The sequence below is a fragment of the Zeus faber genome, assembly GCF_960531495.2.
Source record: "Zeus faber genome assembly, chromosome: 5".
NCBI lineage: Eukaryota > Metazoa > Chordata > Actinopteri > Zeiformes > Zeidae > Zeus > Zeus faber.
In genome coordinates this window covers 6,051,421-6,068,931 of record NC_137192.1, presented here as the reverse complement: position 1 = coordinate 6,068,931, position 17,511 = coordinate 6,051,421, and the positions used below count along the sequence as shown (strand labels likewise).

Here is a 17,511-nt window from a genome sequence, read left to right as displayed (position 1 = left end):
TTATTCTTGTGAGGATTTCATCCACAAATCGGAGCTGAACCGACTCTTCCTCCTCTCTTTCATCGTTACATCAAGTGAATCAAACGAACGAAGAGTCGGAAAATCAAACGACTCTTTTTACTGAGTGACTCGTTGAGAACTGAATCTCAAAAGAGCTGAACCTTCATCGCTTGGCATTTCAGTGTGAGGCTTGTAGGTAATCTGGCTGGAATTGATCAATTAATGCAGCCTTGCAATTTTGATCTTGCAACACAAGAACTGTTCCTCAACCACTGCAATTTACTGCTGCCGCACCTATTTGGGCCGTTCCATCTCATCACTTACGCGCCAGCGGGAAAGTGATTCCCGACATGAAGACCATGACGCCTCCCAGCAGAGACATCAGCAGGTAGCTCGCCATCATCACGGCCGCTACGAAGGTGGTGGGGTTCTGCCGTTTGAAGGTCTTGATGGCGGCTCTGTTCTCCCCCGCCCACACGGAGCCCAGGAAGACGGACGACACCACGCCCATCCCCAGGAACATCCCCAACGGGTTCAGGAACCTGCAGGAACGACAAGATTAGAGTCACTAGTGCCACTCAGCTGGAACCTAATAGTCAGATTGAGATTCTTTTTACTGTAGTCATTGGCGCCTTCTAGTGGTCGTAGGATGTACATGCAACAAACTCAAACCTGAGCGCTATAACCTCGATGGAAAAAACGCAAATTACTGCAAAACAATGGTCTGTCAAGCAGAATAAGTCAGTAAACACTTGTGCGCGATGTCATACTTGATTTTCTTTAAGTTTACTAAGGTATTTTTTTTGTTTAGAGTTCATAGCTCGGCTTATTTCATTTCTTATTACTTATCATTAGGTCATATTGCAGATTTCTTATCATGCACTGCTTATTTTAAGTGGGGATTATGTACATTGACAAAGTTTTTTATTGTTTTTGTTACCTTCTCATTTATGAACCCATTTATTGTATATTGCCATATTTTTATTGTTTACTGCTAAGTTCATTGTATATGTTCTGATTTTTCCATCCTCTAGGGGGTTTATTGTGTAATGTTTTTTATCTTTCATTTTTTTATTGTATGACTTTACTATTATCGCCTATTTTTTTGGTTTTGAACTGCTTTGACACAAATTTCCCTCTGGAGATTTATCGATCTATTAATGGATCTATCCATCTCTAACTTTCCTTCATATTTGAACAAAGTAGACGTCACAGAAATTAAAGGAAAGTATCTGAGACTTACAATTAGTCCTAAATGATGATGATGATCTCAGTTTTATGTAACAAATCGATTTGAAATGAAGGAATGTGTTGGCCCACTACACCAGTGGTCCTCAACGTGGGGTCCTTCAAGGAGATTCTAGCAGGGTCACCAGCTAAATGATTACTAGCTAAACTTCACCGTTGTTTTTTTTTTATTTACTATACGTCCGCACCATGAGAGAATGTACAATAATGACAGTTTTGATCCTAGTTTCACTGTTATCGCTCCAACTATAGTACAGACAGGTATGGAGCTTTGGAGCAAATCACATGTGTAAATAAAGAAGTATTTGACTAAGACTTCTCACACTGGGGTCCCAGAGACGAAGCATTGTATCGGGGCCAGTGGCCTAATGCTGTATTAAAGTAATAGTTGATGAAACAACGTTTGCAGAATGGCAAAACGGCATTTTCCTAAAAGGATTTGCTGATTTTTTATTTTTATTTTTTTAACATTTGTACGTTATTAAAAAACCAGCTCCAATCTCAATGCACTCATTTCAGATAGTCGTGTTGTTAGGAAAGAGTTGTTGGGGTGAACGATCAGAAACTTTCCAGGACCTTGCCTGGCCAGGATAGTACAAATCGTTCCGACGTCAATTGAGTGCTGACTCGTGGACGTGGACTCCAGTCAGGGGAGCAGAGGTCGTTGTCTTTTTGGGGGTGAAGTGACGTAGCGTCTGCGATCACTGGAGCAGCAGCTGACTCCAGGGCTTACGGGTCATCCATGACCATAGCAACGTCATGTCATCACAGCTCACTGCGCAGAGGACCGCTATTTTTAGACAACTGGGACTCAGGAGGATATCTTATATTTGTTTTGGTGGAGGGTTTCATTCGAATATGTCGACTGTGCAGGTATCGATGTGTGTTAATTAGAATTATCAGCGTACATGTTTTGAAGATTTTTAATATTCAAATATATTTCAGTGTAAACGGGCCTATTCCCTGTGGTTTCATGGCAAAACACTCACCATGAGCGGACTTGTCTGGCAATGAAACGCATTTAGTCTTAAATAAAAAATAATATAATAAATAAATAAATAATTCTACTCCATTAAAAAGTATATACAGTAATTATTTCGCTCTTGAACGTAGTCGGTAGTCGATTACGTTGCTGATTTAGTGTGCACTGACTCCATATTCCCCACTGAAAAACAGTATAAACAATGGTATAAACAATCCTAAAAGAGTAGTTTGGTAGTTTTATTATTATTATTTTTTCCTGTGGCTTGTTTTACATACACATAAAAATAAATTCTAAAATAAATAAATAAATAAATAAATAAAGGCACGTTACTGCGACATAAAATATTTAAAAAGTACAGATATTGGCCTTGTGGTGTGTAGTGGAGTAAACGTCTAAGGTCTTCGACATGGAATATACCCAAGTATTTGGAAGATGTACTTGAGTACAGTGACAAAGTACTTGTACTACGTTACGTTACCACAACGGATACAAGGCAAGAATACCCCAAATGTTCCGAAAGAAGAAAAAAAAAAAAAACCCTGTGTTTAAATATGTACTTTATAAATAAGTTCATTGCTCATTTCGTTTGAGGTCCAAATGTGTCTGGATTCATTTCCATGAGCTGCTCCAAGGCAAACGGTGAATACCCACAATGTAAACCCCAAAGCAAGGGGGGAGAAACAACTAAAACCAAAACCAATAAACATAATAGACGTTAAAGTGTTGAAGCGTGGAAACGGAACACCAGTTTACAACACAACTCTTAATACTAGCTGTGTACTACTAATGTCTCCGTCTGGCACAGCAAGCAAGTCTCACCTACTTACCCAACGACAAGGAAGACAACGATGGCCATCGCCATGTAATTAGTTTGATAATAGAGCAAGTTGCTGACAACTCGGTTGTTCCATTTAGCCAGATCTTTGACATCTGGTTTACCGAATCTTTCCGACCGGGGAAAGAAGTCGTCCCACGGCCGGAGAGGAGCGAGTTCCACTTTAGCCATGTACGTGTCTACGACCTGCGAGCGCGGAGAGTCGACAGCGACACTGTCACAACCGCACCGGGACGCCCGACGTCAAACAGCTGAGGCGATCGCGGAGAATCTCGCGATAACGGACTCGGACCGATGCTGCGTTCCCTTATCGGAACTCGGAAAACTCACGTCCGATTCAGAAAAGTGCAAAGGAAGGGCCTTGAATAATATCATCTCCATTCCAATTATAGACCAAACCATCTTGTGTTGACTTTAACATGTTTATTTGTGTGTGTGTGTGTGTGTGTGTGTTCTAAATGAATGATTAAGAATTGCCATTACCAATTGGTATAAGACACACACACACACACACACACACACACACACACACACACACACACACACACACACATACATACATACATACATACATACATACATACATACATACATACATACATACATACATACATACATACATACATACATACACACCCACAGACAAATGAGGTATTTTTTTTCTTCTTGGGGAACTGGTAACGTGCGAGCGTTGCCTCTTAGGCCCCGCCTACCTGTGACGTGTGGTTTATTTATTGGCCAAGCGCCGCCATGCTGCCAGAAACACTTCCGGAAACGCGCTAACAGACGGCGAAAGGTTATTACTATGTGGACTTATCGCTGAGTTTTACACGCCGGCGATCTTCATCGGGCGTTTTGGTCAGTTCGCGGTGATTTGAGGCTTTTTTTTTTTACTCTGGCAAGCGTGTTCCCCGACGCGACAAACCACGTTAGGTTTGCAAGAGATTCACGCTCAGCTGTCATTTCAGCCCTAACTGCCTAGCTTGGGTATTTAAAGCACGGCGCACGTTTTGTTGTTGTTGTGGTGGTGGTGGTGCTGCTGGTGGTTGTTGTTGTTTTTTTTTTTTTATATCAGCAGATGCCGTGTTTGCTATTCAACTAAATGTTCTGCAGAGTGCTCAGCCCTCTGATCATTAGAAGATCCAGTCTGGTGATCGGAAGATCAGCTGTTATTCGGAGAACTTTGGTCACCATGCAGCTGAAGACATCCGAGTTCCAGTCCCTGTTCACGGATGGACTGAACGGGCTGGCAGGTTCGTGGACCTCAGCTAAACCTCGTGTTTATTGCTCCCGTGCCTCCATCCTTAACTGTCCCTGCGTCCCTACCCCACCAGATCTGTTTGAGAAGCATCGCTTCGAGCTGAGGATAGCCGGTGGAGCCGTGCGGGACCTACTGTCAGGGAAGCGGCCGGAGGACGTGGACTTTGCCACCACGGCCACCCCGGAGGAGATGAAGAACCTGTTCCGGAGCGCAGGGATCCGGATGATCAACAACAAGGGGGAGAAGCATGGGACCATCACAGCCAGGGTAATTAAGTCAAACTAAACTGATTTTTTTGTTTTGTTTTTACTATGACATTTTGACCCATTAGGGATCAGCGCATGTTCAATCATTGGTGAGAAGGTGAAGAAAATGGGATACAATTTGTATGAATTAATGAAGTTCTGAAAAAAGACGCCTGACAAGCTAAAATTGTAATAGGAAAATCTGAAAATTCAACCAGACAATTTCAAGGGTATGAATAATCTCAAAATGTTGGAAATTGAATAGTCGTGTGTGTTGAAACTATGAGTCAGAGATGGTCCAAAAATATAGTCAATTGCCACAATGGTGGGGAAATTTGTATCTTAGTTCGTACCACAATACAAAATATTTCCTGATCTCTTCTTGGTTCACGGCTCCTTAAACGGAAATCAGGGAAATTAAGGTCATAAATTGTCCTACATTTACTGTAAATTTGCTATAGGTATTACATTTGCAGGTGGTGCGTTTAAGGCTGATGGGGAAAATTGTCACGCACAGTGGCCTACATAAAACATCTAATGGCGTGTTTGTCTAATTAACTTTGTATTTGACGCTGAAGCTGCTTTCACACATGCACTCCAGATAATGTTACGACCTCATTATCCAGACATTGTCCAGATTTACACTTTTATACATGCAGCGAAAAAACAGAGATTGTCCGTGTCAACCGCGTTGACACTACCTGGAAATAATCAGTTTTGTTTAGACGAGGGGCAGAGCCTGGGTAGAGCGTACAGGAGGCGGGATGGGATGTTTTACACCACACCCAAGATGGTGGACGAGGCTAAAGACTTTTTTTTTTGTGTTGATACTTCATGTATTTGGATGTATCCGCAACATAAACAAGACAGTGGAAAGGAATAACAAGGAAAGCAGAAAGGAGTACGAAGCAGATACACTCCATGCACGAAGATCAATAACTGGCGCATGATAGAGACATCATTTACACGCGACATGCCGACACGCTCGCTCTCCGGACAATTACCTGCTCTGTTCACACATACCACTAAATCGGACGTTACGCAGGCTTTGTACTAGGGTGCCGGCTGGGTAAAGTCTGGGTCAAATGATTAGGACATTTAGATTCACAGATACAGCTCCTCCAGATAATGTCTGGATAATTTCAGGGTTGCAAGAGAGACTCGGCCATTAAGTTTTACGTTACTTTTACATTAGGAACCATGGGGGTGAAGTGGTACGCAGCAACAGCTAGTGGTAGTGTGGGGCTATGCTAATGCCCACATTGTTTGCACATTGCAGACTTGAAAGTTCAGACTCCCTGGCAACTTCTCAGCAGTCGTGCGTCACCGGCAGAGACACAAAGGGCTGCGGTAAAACCGCCAAGTCTCCAAATACGGTTTTGCCCCGTTCATTAAAGGGGAGCTATCGTGCAGCGCTAGTGAGAAATCCTATGTGGTAATGTTCGAAGAAAGCATGAATTACACAACAAAGAGCAAGCAAATCGATCTCCATCTGAGCTACTGGACCACTGATGAGACGGGCACCCTGCCATCTCCCGCTATTATGGATCACAATTCACGGGCCACTCCAGAGCCAAGGACATGTTGGATCATTTCAATGTAAGTAAGACTGTTTTCAAAATCGCGTACTTACGTACTATTCATACTAAGTATGATGTCCAATTGAGTATGTAGTGCGGTCCAACGCTCCTGTGCTGGCAGTGTAAATACCAACAATCCCCCAGTGCTCCAGCTCCCAGTCCAGGTAGAGCTACCTCTGTAACCCCGCTTGCTTTCATTGGGGCTTCTGCATAGCGGGGTCCTGTCAAAATTGCACTGGTTGTTGGCAAAGTGCTACTCCAACCCAAATACAGGTACTCCTCACTTCACGAGTTCCATTCCTAAGACCAGGTCATTAAGCGAATTGGGTGATAAGCGGGGACCCGTGTTATTTCACGTTAAGAGGGGGGTGGCCATTGCCAACGCTAGTGTAGTGAATACTGACAGACTGCGGGAACGACACTGAGACTCAGAACGGTGATAAGATGAGATGTATATAGTGTGTAATATAGTGTATATAAAGGGTGATGCGCAATGAGATGCTTGACGCTGAGACGCAGCGCACACACAGCGGTATTGTACCGCTGCGTGCTCCGCTTAGTACAATACAGACAGGTCAGAGAGCTGGTCGTAAGATCAAAGGGTCGTTAAACAGGTAGGTTGTTAAGTGAGGAGTACCTGTAGTCAAAAGTACGGCGCACTTCGTAACACAAACTACCTCAAAGGACTCTCAAACATGTTTGTGATAACCCGCTGCAATGGCACAATATGTCAGTTGTGTGTTAAGGGCAAAAATAAGCGATAGAAAAGATAATTTCCACATTCAAAGTGTCAGCCACATGGCTTCTTTGCCGCTCGCATTGTTCCTGCTGCTCAGTAACAAGATACTCGCTGCTATAACTAGTGGTTGGAATATATATTGCAACATTTCATTCAAAGTGTTGCTAGTGGTCACTAGTGGTTGAATATATTGTATATTGCGACAACTGTTGCACTACATGTATTGAAAAACAGAGTTAATCAGGTCCAGGAAAACTGGAACAACGTGTGTGTGTGTGTGTGTGTGTGTGTGTGTGTGTGTGTGTGTGTGTGTGTGTGTGTGTGTGTGTGTGTGTGTGTGTGTGTGTGTGTGTGTGTGTGTGTGTGTGTGTGTGTGTGTGTGTGTGTGTCTGTTATACCAATTGGTAATGGCAATTCTTAATCATTCATTTAGAAGACAGTATGCAGTACATATTGATTGAGTATGTAGTAGGCAGTATGTTAGTATGCAATTTTAAACACACCCTGTCTCACGCTTAAATTTTCAATTCAAATTTGCTTTATTGACATGAATGTCACAACAACAATAGTGCCAAAGAATAAATTAAACAAAATTTATATTTTATAAATTAAAACAAGAAAAAAGTTGCACAGTATTGTTAAAACTTGGTGTGTGTTTGTGTGCCATGTAATCCACTCAAACAGTCATGTTGAATTAGATATTTATACACTCACAGGCCACTTTATTAGGTATACCTGTTCAATTGCTTGTTAACACAAATAGCTAATCAGCCAGTCACATGGCAGCAACTCATTGCATTTAGGCATGTAGACATGGTGAGGATGACCTGCTGAAGTTCAAACCGAGCATCAGAATGGGGAAGAAAGGGGATTTAGGTGACTTTGAACGTGGCATGGTTGTTGGTGCCAGACGGGCTGGTCTGAATATTTCAGAAACAACCATCTCTAGGGTAAACAGAGAATGGTCAGAAAAAGAGAAAATATCCAGTGAGCGGCAGTTGTGTGGACGAAAATGCCTTGTTGATGTCAGAGGAGAATGGGCAGACTGGTTCGAGACGATAGAAAGGCAACAGTAACTCAAATAACCACTCGTTACAACCAAGGTATGCAGAATACCATCTCTGAAGGCACAACACGTCGAACCTTGAAGCAGATGGGCTACAGCAGCAGAGGACCACACCCGGTGCCACTCCTGTCAGCTAAGAACAGGAAACTGAGGCTACAGTTCACACAGGCCCACCAAAAATGGACAATAGAAGATTGGAAAAACGTTGCGTGGTCTGATGAGTCTCAATTTCAGCTGCGACATTCAGATGGTTGGGTCAGAATTTGTCGTAAACAACATGAAAGCATGGATCCATCCTGCCTTGTATCAAGGTTCAGGCTGGTGGTGGTGTAATGGTGTGCGGGATATTTACTTGGTACACTTTGGGCCCCTTAGTACTAATTGAGCATGGTTTAAACGCTTCAGCGTATTTGAGTATTGTTGCTGACCATGTCCATCCCTTTATGAGCACAGTGTACCCATCTTCTGATGGCTACTTCCAGCAGGATAATGCACCATGTCACAAAGCTCAAATCATCTCAAACTGGTTTCTTGAACATGACAATGAGTTCACTGTACTCCAATGGCCTCCAGTCACCAGATCTCAATCCAATAGAGCACCTTTGGGATGTGGTGGAACGGGAGATTCGCATCATGAATGTGCAGCCGACAAATCTGCAGCAACTGTGTGATGCTATCATGTCAATATGGACCAACATTTTTGAGGAATGTTTCCAACACCTTGTTGAATCTATGCCACAAAAAATTAAGGCAGTTCTGAAGGCAAAAAGGGGTCCAACCCGGCACTAGTAAGGTGTACCTAATAAAGTGGCCGGTGAGTATATACACATACACATTTTCAAAGTCATGTACATTCACTTCTCAACCTTTTGGCTTGGGACAGGCTGTTTTGAGGGCTTTACTTATTAAGCTTTTTAAAGCAACATTATGTGACTTTTTTTCGAAATCATTTTGATGGTACATTGACTTGCAATATGGAGATCTTTCATTCCCACCCACCCCCCCTGCCTGTTCTTTCACTATGTAACTTCTGTGTTCAGGTAGGAAACTACTGGAAAAGAACGTTACACTTTACAGCACTAAGTTACTTCCTGGATGTTTCGCTCCAGTAATTAGCATTTTTTTTTGCCTGGTAAAATTGATTTGAATAAATTATAAACTTGCCGGTTGAGATGTGCGGTAATAATGTTCATACAAAACACAGTCGCTCCACCTCCCTGACAGCGTGGATGAGATGGGCCAGTGGTGCGCCCTGCACCCGCACCTTGGGCCGGCTACGACCCTCGCTTTCAATACTCCACAGGGTTTGTTTCACCCTCTGACTCGCGAGTGCAAGCCGATCTACCAGGCCGAGCACATATGGTACCTTAATCGGTAGCAGGGGGCCAATCCCTGTGCCCTCTCTCCCCAGAGCTCCAGGGGAGCCATGGAGTGCTCACTGAAGCAGCAAGGTCCCATGCAAAGGGGCGCTGTAACCTAGGTGTTCGTGTAATGTGATCGATAAGGTTTAAATCTGTCTGGTAAAATAAATTATTTTCAGACACCGGACCGAGTTTTTCCTCAGTGGCGTAAAAGTGCAATTGCACTCAACTGTAGGGGGCGGGAAATACCAGAAGTTACATAGTTATGCTTTAATATGCTTGAACTGTTCTGATTGGTTAATGGTTTGAATGAAAACGTTTAAATTGACAGTGTTCTCAGCACTGAACAAAAGAAAGGAAAAGTTAAGTTTTGTTGTCTCCTTTCTATCAAAGAAATAGTTTCAACATTTTTTGGGTCTTAAATTATGTGTTGAGGTCTTAAAAAGCATTGAATTTAACTAAAAAAAAAAAAAAGCCGCAAGAACCATGCTCTTATACCCCTCTACTTTAGGTCATATGAACCCCAGATAATGAATGACCACACAGCTGCTTACAACGATGGTCTTGTATCCGGCAACATGGACAAATACAAAGCAGCATCGTACAAACTGCGGAGGGCGGTAAAGGATGCCAAATGGACATACAGAGACACAGTGGAGCTACAGATGAAGCACCAGATGCTTGTGGCAGTGGCTGCGGACTATTACCAACTACAAGAGCAGCCCCTCCCCAGCCACGAGTGTGGACGCCTCCCTAGCCAACAAACTGAACTCCATTTATGCGCGGTTTGAGGCTCGCAACAACGCCAGCTAATTGGAGTTACACCGCTGGGGATGAGCACGCACCCTCATTGTCTGAGCATGAGGGCTCTGATGCAAGTGAACACCAGGAAAGCTGCGGGCCCAGATGGCATATCTGGGTGAGTACTGAAGACCTGTGCTAACCAGCTAGCTCTGGTGCTCACTAGGATATTCAACGCCTCCCTGGCCAAGTAGGTGGTCATGGTCCTGCTTCAATAGGTCCCACGTCATCCCTGTCCGGAAGATCACCTCTCCTGCCTACTTGAATTACTACCATCCTGTGGCCCTCACCTCCGTGGTCATGAAGTGCTTCGAGGGGCTGATTTAAGGATTTCATCTGCGCCTCCCTCCCCCGCACCTTGGACCTGCTGCAGTTTGCGTACCGGCTGAACAGATCCACGGAAGACACAGTCTCCCAGTTACTGTACAGCACACCACGCTCACGCACCTTGATTGCCAGAGGGGGGCTATGTGAGGCTGCTGCTCATCGACTATAGTTCAGCTTTCAATACCGTAGTCCCCACCAGACTGGGTGTCAAGCAGCGGGAGCTAGGACTAAGCTCTCAGCTGTGTGCCTGGATAGCTGGTAGCTGAAGAAATTCAGGGTCTCGTGAGGATCCTCAAGTCCTTCTACTCCCCTCCCTGCAGGACTTATACACCAGGAGGTGTAGTAGCAGAGCCTGTAGGATCATGAAGGATCCTCACCACCCCAACAACACTTCTCCAGCTGCTGCACTCAGGCAAGCACCTCCGCAGTCACACAGTGAGAACAGAGAGATTGAGACCGAGTTTCTTCCCGCAAGCCATAACGACTGTCAACGCTGAACTCACCAGTGGTCCTCACTGAGTCACACGCATAAGCCCCAATGTCTTACTTTGCTGTATGTTCAAGTTCAAGTTCAAGGTCAAGTTTGCTTACTGTATTGCATTACCCTGTACTGGGTTACTGCATACTGTGCTGTATTGCTGTTCTGTTCGGTGTTACTATATTGCTGTACTGTTGTTTACTGTACTGTATATCTCCACATACACACTACTTCACTCTATTTTCATGCCACTTTACTGCACATATCTGTATATCCAAAATAGCCTATTCCATTTTCCTTCAGTTCTATTTTGTACCCCCACTCAGTATTACCTTGTTAAGTCCTATTTTATATTATTTTATTTACTAACTGCATTACGTTTTAGGAATCAGTTAGTTTCAGTTAGTTAGGTAGTAATTAGGTTAGCTATTGTGTTAAGTTTAGTACTTGTGCATAATCTCCGGGTGGGTTGCAATGACATGTCACTGCATATAAGTATATGTATTTGTATGTGTGTAAAATAAACCTCTTGAATCAATGGTATAATTTTTTTTAATGCTCTTGTGCAATAATGGCAAATATTGTATATTTGCCAATTAATTAATATTTATTTTTATAATTGTTTTACCTTAAGTTACACTAAGCCTTTTTCAAATGTTACATTTTGTATTGCACGGTTTCATTTCTCTGTCTCTTCTTCGCTAGTGTCATCGTATCATGTTATTTCCACAGCTCCACAATGAAAACTTTGAAGTGACCACATTGCGAGTGGACGTGCTGACGGATGGACGCCACGCTGAGGTGGAGTTCACCACAGACTGGCAGAAAGACGCCGAGCGTAGAGACCTCACCATCAACTCCATGTTTTTAGGTATTTCAAAGGCTTAAGTTGTCTATTTAATTACATCCAACAGTCTAATAATACTTCTCATCTTTTTGTCTATTTTTTCGGAAGAAAATCCCACAAGTAAGCAACTAGTCAGATCCTATTGGGATAGGCTATTGAAATTTCCACATAATGGGGGCAAAATAAGCTGAAAAGATTTATTTATTTTTTAATCTGTGAACAATTTCTTTTCACACCTATAAGTTTGCTTCACATCGAATGCATAATCGCATCCGACAGTCGGGTCCTATCCCTAGTGGCCGCCCAATGAACTGCGTCTGGGCTTTGCATCACAAAATACGGTGTCAGGAAAAACAGGCGGGCTCGATTTTTCCAGTACAACAGTGAGTAATTTGCTCAGCTGGACATTTACCATGTTCCATGAATGACAGTTTAAAACTCCCTCTGTATAGTGTTTACAAAGTACGAACAAAAATTAAAAAAAAATGCACACAATGCACTTTATTTATTCGATTTATTGATAGCAAATATGGTGACATCCAATGTTAATGTTAATAATGTCATTATTTCATATACATGACTTATTTACTTAGTTTAAAGCTCAGTTCCAAGCCTGTCGTACTGTCAAACTTAAACTTGTCGCACAAGAGAAATTAAATGCAATCGGGAGCCTCTACCGGACACGGAAATTTTGCACTTCAGCGTGTCATAGCTTTTTGCACTTGGAATCAGACTCTCCATAGGAAAGAAAACACGAGGCGCCCCGGGAGCTCACCTGTTAGAGCGCACCATTTTCAAGGCTGAAGTCCTTGCCGCTGTGGCAATTGCGGCAAATTCGGTACGAGACCATTTGCTGCATGTCATTTCCTGTCTCTACATACTGTCTCTGTCAATAAGCATGAAAAAAAAATTAAATAAAGGAATGAACGGTTTGGTCTTGTCGTTTGTCAGATTGAAGTAGGCCAAAGTATACTGTTTCTGTTAGGCCCAGAGATAGTCAGAAACCATGGATAGCAGTAGAGAAAATGTACCATGTGAAGCAGGAAGTAGTAAACAAACGAGCACTAGACTGCACGCAGGGTGTCAGAGCTTGTTTGTGCCGAGGGTGAATTACTGTTCATGGTGGTTAAACCAACAAAAGCTGCCGGCCCATTCCATGCAGAGACAGGAGATGGGGGTTTAAAGTTATATCCTGCTCAGCATTTTATTACAGAGGAAGGGTTAGGGTTAGGAAGGCTTACTGACTTATGGAAAGGAGTCACAATGTGGAATTGTTCTCCCTCGTTGCAAGATTTTCTAAAAATAAACCTCATATATACCAATAAAAACGTTCCCTTTTATTTGTAAACTGAACTTTAGAACGACCCTGATTGTTCACAATAACATCACCAAACCAGAATTACGTGTCTGCTTATACTATTTTGTCTCTGCGTCAAAAAGTAATCTGTAGACTGCAGATAAATTTTGGCCGACATATCAGAAATTAAACGGCGAAACGCTGATATCCCATCGCTTCCAATGCATTTCCAGGGAACGTCCCTTGCGCCAAGTCACAAAATCTCAGAGGTGTCGCACATAGTAGGTTAGTATGCGCACAGGTCCCCACACACCATTTGCCCCCCCCCCCCCCAAAGTGAGGTAATTTGCGTCTCATGGGGCAGGTATAAACCAGGCTTTAAGATCTGTGTGATGCTTCTAAAACAGGGCTGGACGGCACGCTGTACGACTACTTCAAAGGACATGAGGATCTGCAGAACCGCAAAGTCCGGTTCGTGGGCAGCGCTGAAAAAAGGATCCAGGAGGACTTCCTGAGGATACTGCGCTATTTCAGGTGAGTTTTGACAGGGTTTTTGTCGATTTTAAAAGGGTCCAATTTAATTTCTGTGAACTTGATCAGACATATAGACAGGAGCTGTACTTAAGCCTGGGGTGGGGGGGGGACAGTCCGACTGTCGGATGAGATTACGGACTGGGTGTGAAGCTGGCTTTGTGAAGCTGGCTTTGTGAAGCTGGCTTTGTGAAGCTGGCGGTGCAAAACCGACTCAAATGTAACATAACAAAATAATTTAACCGCAGCATGTAGCTGAGTGGCATAGTTACATCAATGTTGCTTTAGTCTATTATGTTTCCCTATTTCAGTTTTCAAACTTTTAGGGACCATGACAGGTTTGTTGAATGCAAATGAGAAGCACTTCATGAAATGCATTTGTGACACAGATTAGGGAAATGAAAACCCATTTATTCCAATCTAGTGGCTAAATGCCTGCTATTTTCAGCCTATGATGAAAAGTACCCACAAATACTTGCAATTAAATCTGACATGAACATGCAAAAAATGTGTAATATCTATAATTTGATTGAAAAATATCCCCAGTAGCCAGAAGACACACGTCAAAAATACATAACTGCAACATCGCTGAAGTGATGAAATAACTATTTCCTAAACAACAGCTGAAGTAGACAAACAGTATTTGCTTTTGTACACACTAATCAGGGTCACGTTGATTTCTCTAAGTGTTGGGTGCAGTTTTGACAACTAGAATGGTCACGGTGTTTTACAATAATTATATACAAAGTTAATGCAATTCTTGTGATAATGCGATTTCCTTTTGATTAATTTCTACTTTTAATTGGGGGGGGGGGGGCACCTTGTTTATTTAACAACCCTGAGTTAACAATGGTTGATCCACCATTGTTAAGATTGGATATTGGAAGCCCCCCGCCTTTTTAAATAAATAAATCAGGGCCGGCTTCTGTCTCCCTTGCTCACGACGACTGTCCTGTACATTTTTATTCATAATCTTCTTAATTAAATAAATAAATAAATAAATAAATAAATAACCCCCTCCCCGCCCTCCAGATTCTATGGCAGGGTGGCGCTGGAGCCGGGAGTCCACGAACCCGAGACACTGGACGCCATCAGGGAGAACGCCCGTGGCCTGGCCGGCATCTCAGGGGAGCGCATCTGGGTGGAGCTGAAGAAGATGGTGGTGGGCAGCCACGCCGCTCACCTGCTGGAGCTGATGTACAAGCTGGGACTGGCCCAATACATAGGTGAGAGGGGGGACTGCTTTGGTTGCAATCGTCTTGGTACACTCACTGGTGTGACTCTTTATTGTGAAAAACTCTTGTAAACTTTGGACTGGTTGACATTGCATAATACAACAGGGGTAAAGTTAGTTTTATAAATCCTAGCTCTTTAAACAGCACGCAAAAAATTGTTTCTTTTTTAATCATTTTGGTTCACCTTTGTAAACTGGTTACAATCAGACCTTCCAAGCTTGAAGTGAAAGGGCTCTTTCTCCCATTGTTTAAGAAACTAGAAATTCTATGCATTTTTTTTATTAACATTTCATATGCCATTTCATTTTTCTCTTTGTAAAGTGAATTATTAACTATCAAAAAGCTATTCTGATTAACTCCACTGTATACCACAAGGTGAATTTTAGCCAAACATTATTGCCTTGACCTCATAAAACCGACCCTTGCGCCTCCACAGGTTTACCATCAGATGGCGACATTGAGGAGATGCAACGAGTGTGGCTGCGCGCCAAGGACCGCTCTCCTAAGCCCATGACCGTCCTGGCTGCACTCTTCCACAGGCCCGATGAGGTGGAGAAGATGGACCTGAGGCTAAAGGTGTCCAGGGAGGAGAAAACGCTGGCTCTCTTCCTGGTCAAACACCGGCGAGACCTTCGCCGGTGCCCAGACGACCCAGAAAGCCTCACGCCCTTCACCGACTTCATCATAGACGTGAGTTGAAGGGTACTCCAGACTGTGGTTCTTCTTGGTTGTTTCTCTGGGTTCGGGTAACTGGTAAATCCAGATGGTTGACTCAAAACACTGGTCTGGAAGGAGAACCATCTTTCACAGTTTGAACGATTGATGTCCAGGGTGATGTCTCTACTTACAGAGCCGCGAGTTGGACACCCAAATGAAGGTGTGCGAGCTGCTCAAGTACCAGGGCGAGGGGAGGCTGCTGGCAGAGCTCACTGCCTGGTCCGTCCCGCGCTTCCCCGTGAGCGGCCATGACCTGAGGGGGCTGGGCATCTCGTCGGGCAAGGAGATCGGCACTGCGCTGCAGGAGCTCCGGGACGTCTGGAAGAAAAGCCGCTACCAGATGGACAAAGACGAGCTCCTCAGTCATCTCAACGCCTGAATGAACCTGTAGCAGCTTACACATTTTATTTTCTTGCCAACCTGTATTTGACACGAGGGCCTACGGCAATGTTTCCTAACCTTTTTTCCATCGTGGCTAACTTCTCATAATGAAGAAAATACCAGGGCACACCACCGGCTGTGAAGAAGACTATCATTCATCATCATATCTATCAAAATTGTCAAAAACAAGTATACCAAATGTCTCATCAAGGACAAAATCTCAAAATGAAGAGATTAACCTTTTATCGCTACTTTCAATGTAAAACGTGTGGGTATTTATTATGGAAATTGTAGAATTGAGACATAAACGCTTATTTCCATTATTGTTTATTGAAGTGGTATTTGAAAAATACAGCATGTGTGCAGCATGCGGCAGCCACCACGCAGCTTTTGTTGTTGGAGTTTATTTCCCGCCTTGGAAGTTGACATTAAATCTGTCGGTGGTTCATATTATGGCACCCTCTTCTCCATTCAGACACCGCACACAGCCTTAAGCTGTCGAGAAAGGACGCCAACTATCTAAACCCTGCTGTTCCTCCCATTTTTGCCCCGTAATTACCTGAGAGCGAAGTTTGATTTCCATGTGCATCCGTTCAGACCGGTCTTACACAATATTGCTCTCAGCATCCCATCTCCCACCGCGGGAGGACCGTTTGTAATCGACATAACAGCAGCTGAACACGCCGTCTGTGTTGGTGTAAAGCTCTGCACCCCCCCCTGCCAATTCTCAAAGAATGAGAATTACCTCATTCAGATTTTCTGAACTTATTCTTAAGTAGTTCTCGTAGGCCACTCCTTATCTGTTTTGTACAAAGCCATAATCTTCCTTCAAATCACCCCCTTGCGATGGAATTTATCATTGCGTTTTCAGCTTTGTCAGTGTGAGTATTGACCGTGGTTTCTTACTGAAAAGGAGACATGCCGAGCTGAATACGATGCATATTATGATCTGGGCGCCATCGATGCGGCATTGACTGTTACAACAGACGAGTTAATCCTATATGCCTCATGTTATTTGGGGTTTTAAGCTCCCCGGTAATAAAATAAGAGTATAATATGTGGTAGCGTATTTAGTGTCATGGTGGCAATTTATGCATTCTTCCTATGCCCACAGCCACTGACTATGAAAGCCTTCTTAGTCGACGCAAATGATAGACGCACTAACACGCCATCAATTTTATCCACCCACTCAAAGGCCCCGCGAAAAAAATCATCCCGCGACTATTCCAGAGGTAAGTCCTCTATGGGATGGACTGGGGGTTCAGGGGAAGTTCCCAACTTGCCCCGCCCCCTCCTTTGCTCCAGTGACCGCCGCCGATCCTTACTGCCGGGACAAACAAACAATTATTTCTTCCTGTTTTGGGATCAGGCGAATCAGCAGAGTCCCCCCCCATTGATTTGCCTGATCCCCAGTAATCCCCCCAATAATCAATCACAAAACAAGCTTATGGTGGAATTCTTATTGTTGGAATGTGGCTGTGGCTGTGACCTTTTGAGCTGCGCTGGTGGTGTAAGGAGACATTGATTTTTGTCAAGTTTCTGTTTCTTCAAGTTTCATCACTTCATGACTTTAAAAC

General features: G+C 43.5%; 2 protein-coding genes across 3 annotated transcripts in view; one reads left to right on the top strand and one right to left on the bottom strand.

The window, feature by feature from the left end:
• arl6ip5a (ADP-ribosylation factor-like 6 interacting protein 5a) overlaps window positions 1-3,267 on the bottom strand; it is a 5,202-nt gene extending 1,935 nt beyond the window's left edge. The window contains exons 1-2 of the mRNA XM_080001319.1: window positions 3,061-3,267; window positions 325-542 (exon numbers count right to left, since the gene is read on the bottom strand). Of these exons, the coding sequence (XP_079857445.1) occupies window positions 325-542; window positions 3,061-3,239 (397 nt within the window). The 5' untranslated portion in view covers window positions 3,240-3,267. The remainder of the gene's footprint in view (window positions 1-324; window positions 543-3,060) is intronic.
• Window positions 3,268-3,977: 710 nt separating this feature from the next.
• On the top strand, window positions 3,978-16,308 carry trnt1 (tRNA nucleotidyl transferase, CCA-adding, 1). Of its 2 annotated transcripts, XM_080001334.1 has the most exons (8): window positions 3,978-4,055; window positions 4,182-4,321; window positions 4,403-4,596; window positions 11,659-11,797; window positions 13,478-13,604; window positions 14,634-14,827; window positions 15,273-15,526; window positions 15,687-16,308. In XM_080001334.1, the coding sequence occupies exons 2-8, from the start codon at window positions 4,261-4,263 to the stop codon at window positions 15,930-15,932; spliced, it is 1,215 nt and encodes a 404-aa protein (XP_079857460.1). In that variant the 5' UTR covers window positions 3,978-4,055; window positions 4,182-4,260; the 3' UTR covers window positions 15,933-16,308. The 2 variants fall into 2 exon arrangements, with proteins under 2 accessions (XP_079857460.1, XP_079857459.1); XM_080001333.1 differs by having other exon boundaries at window positions 3,985-4,321.
• The last annotated feature ends 1,203 nt before the right edge of the window (window positions 16,309-17,511 follow it).

What these genes read in the sequence shown, in the direction of transcription:
- trnt1 (XM_080001333.1), top strand. Translation starts at nt 4,171, where the DNA reads ATGTTCTGCAGAGTGCTCAGCCCTCTGATCATTAGAAGATCCAGTCTG. An exon ending in GGGACTGGCCCAATACATAG is followed by an intron (nt 14,828 to 15,272) that starts GTGAGAGGGGGG and finishes GCGCCTCCACAG; the next exon opens with GTTTACCATCAGATGGCGAC. An exon ending in TCACCGACTTCATCATAGAC is followed by an intron (nt 15,527 to 15,686) that starts GTGAGTTGAAGG and finishes CTCTACTTACAG; the next exon opens with AGCCGCGAGTTGGACACCCA.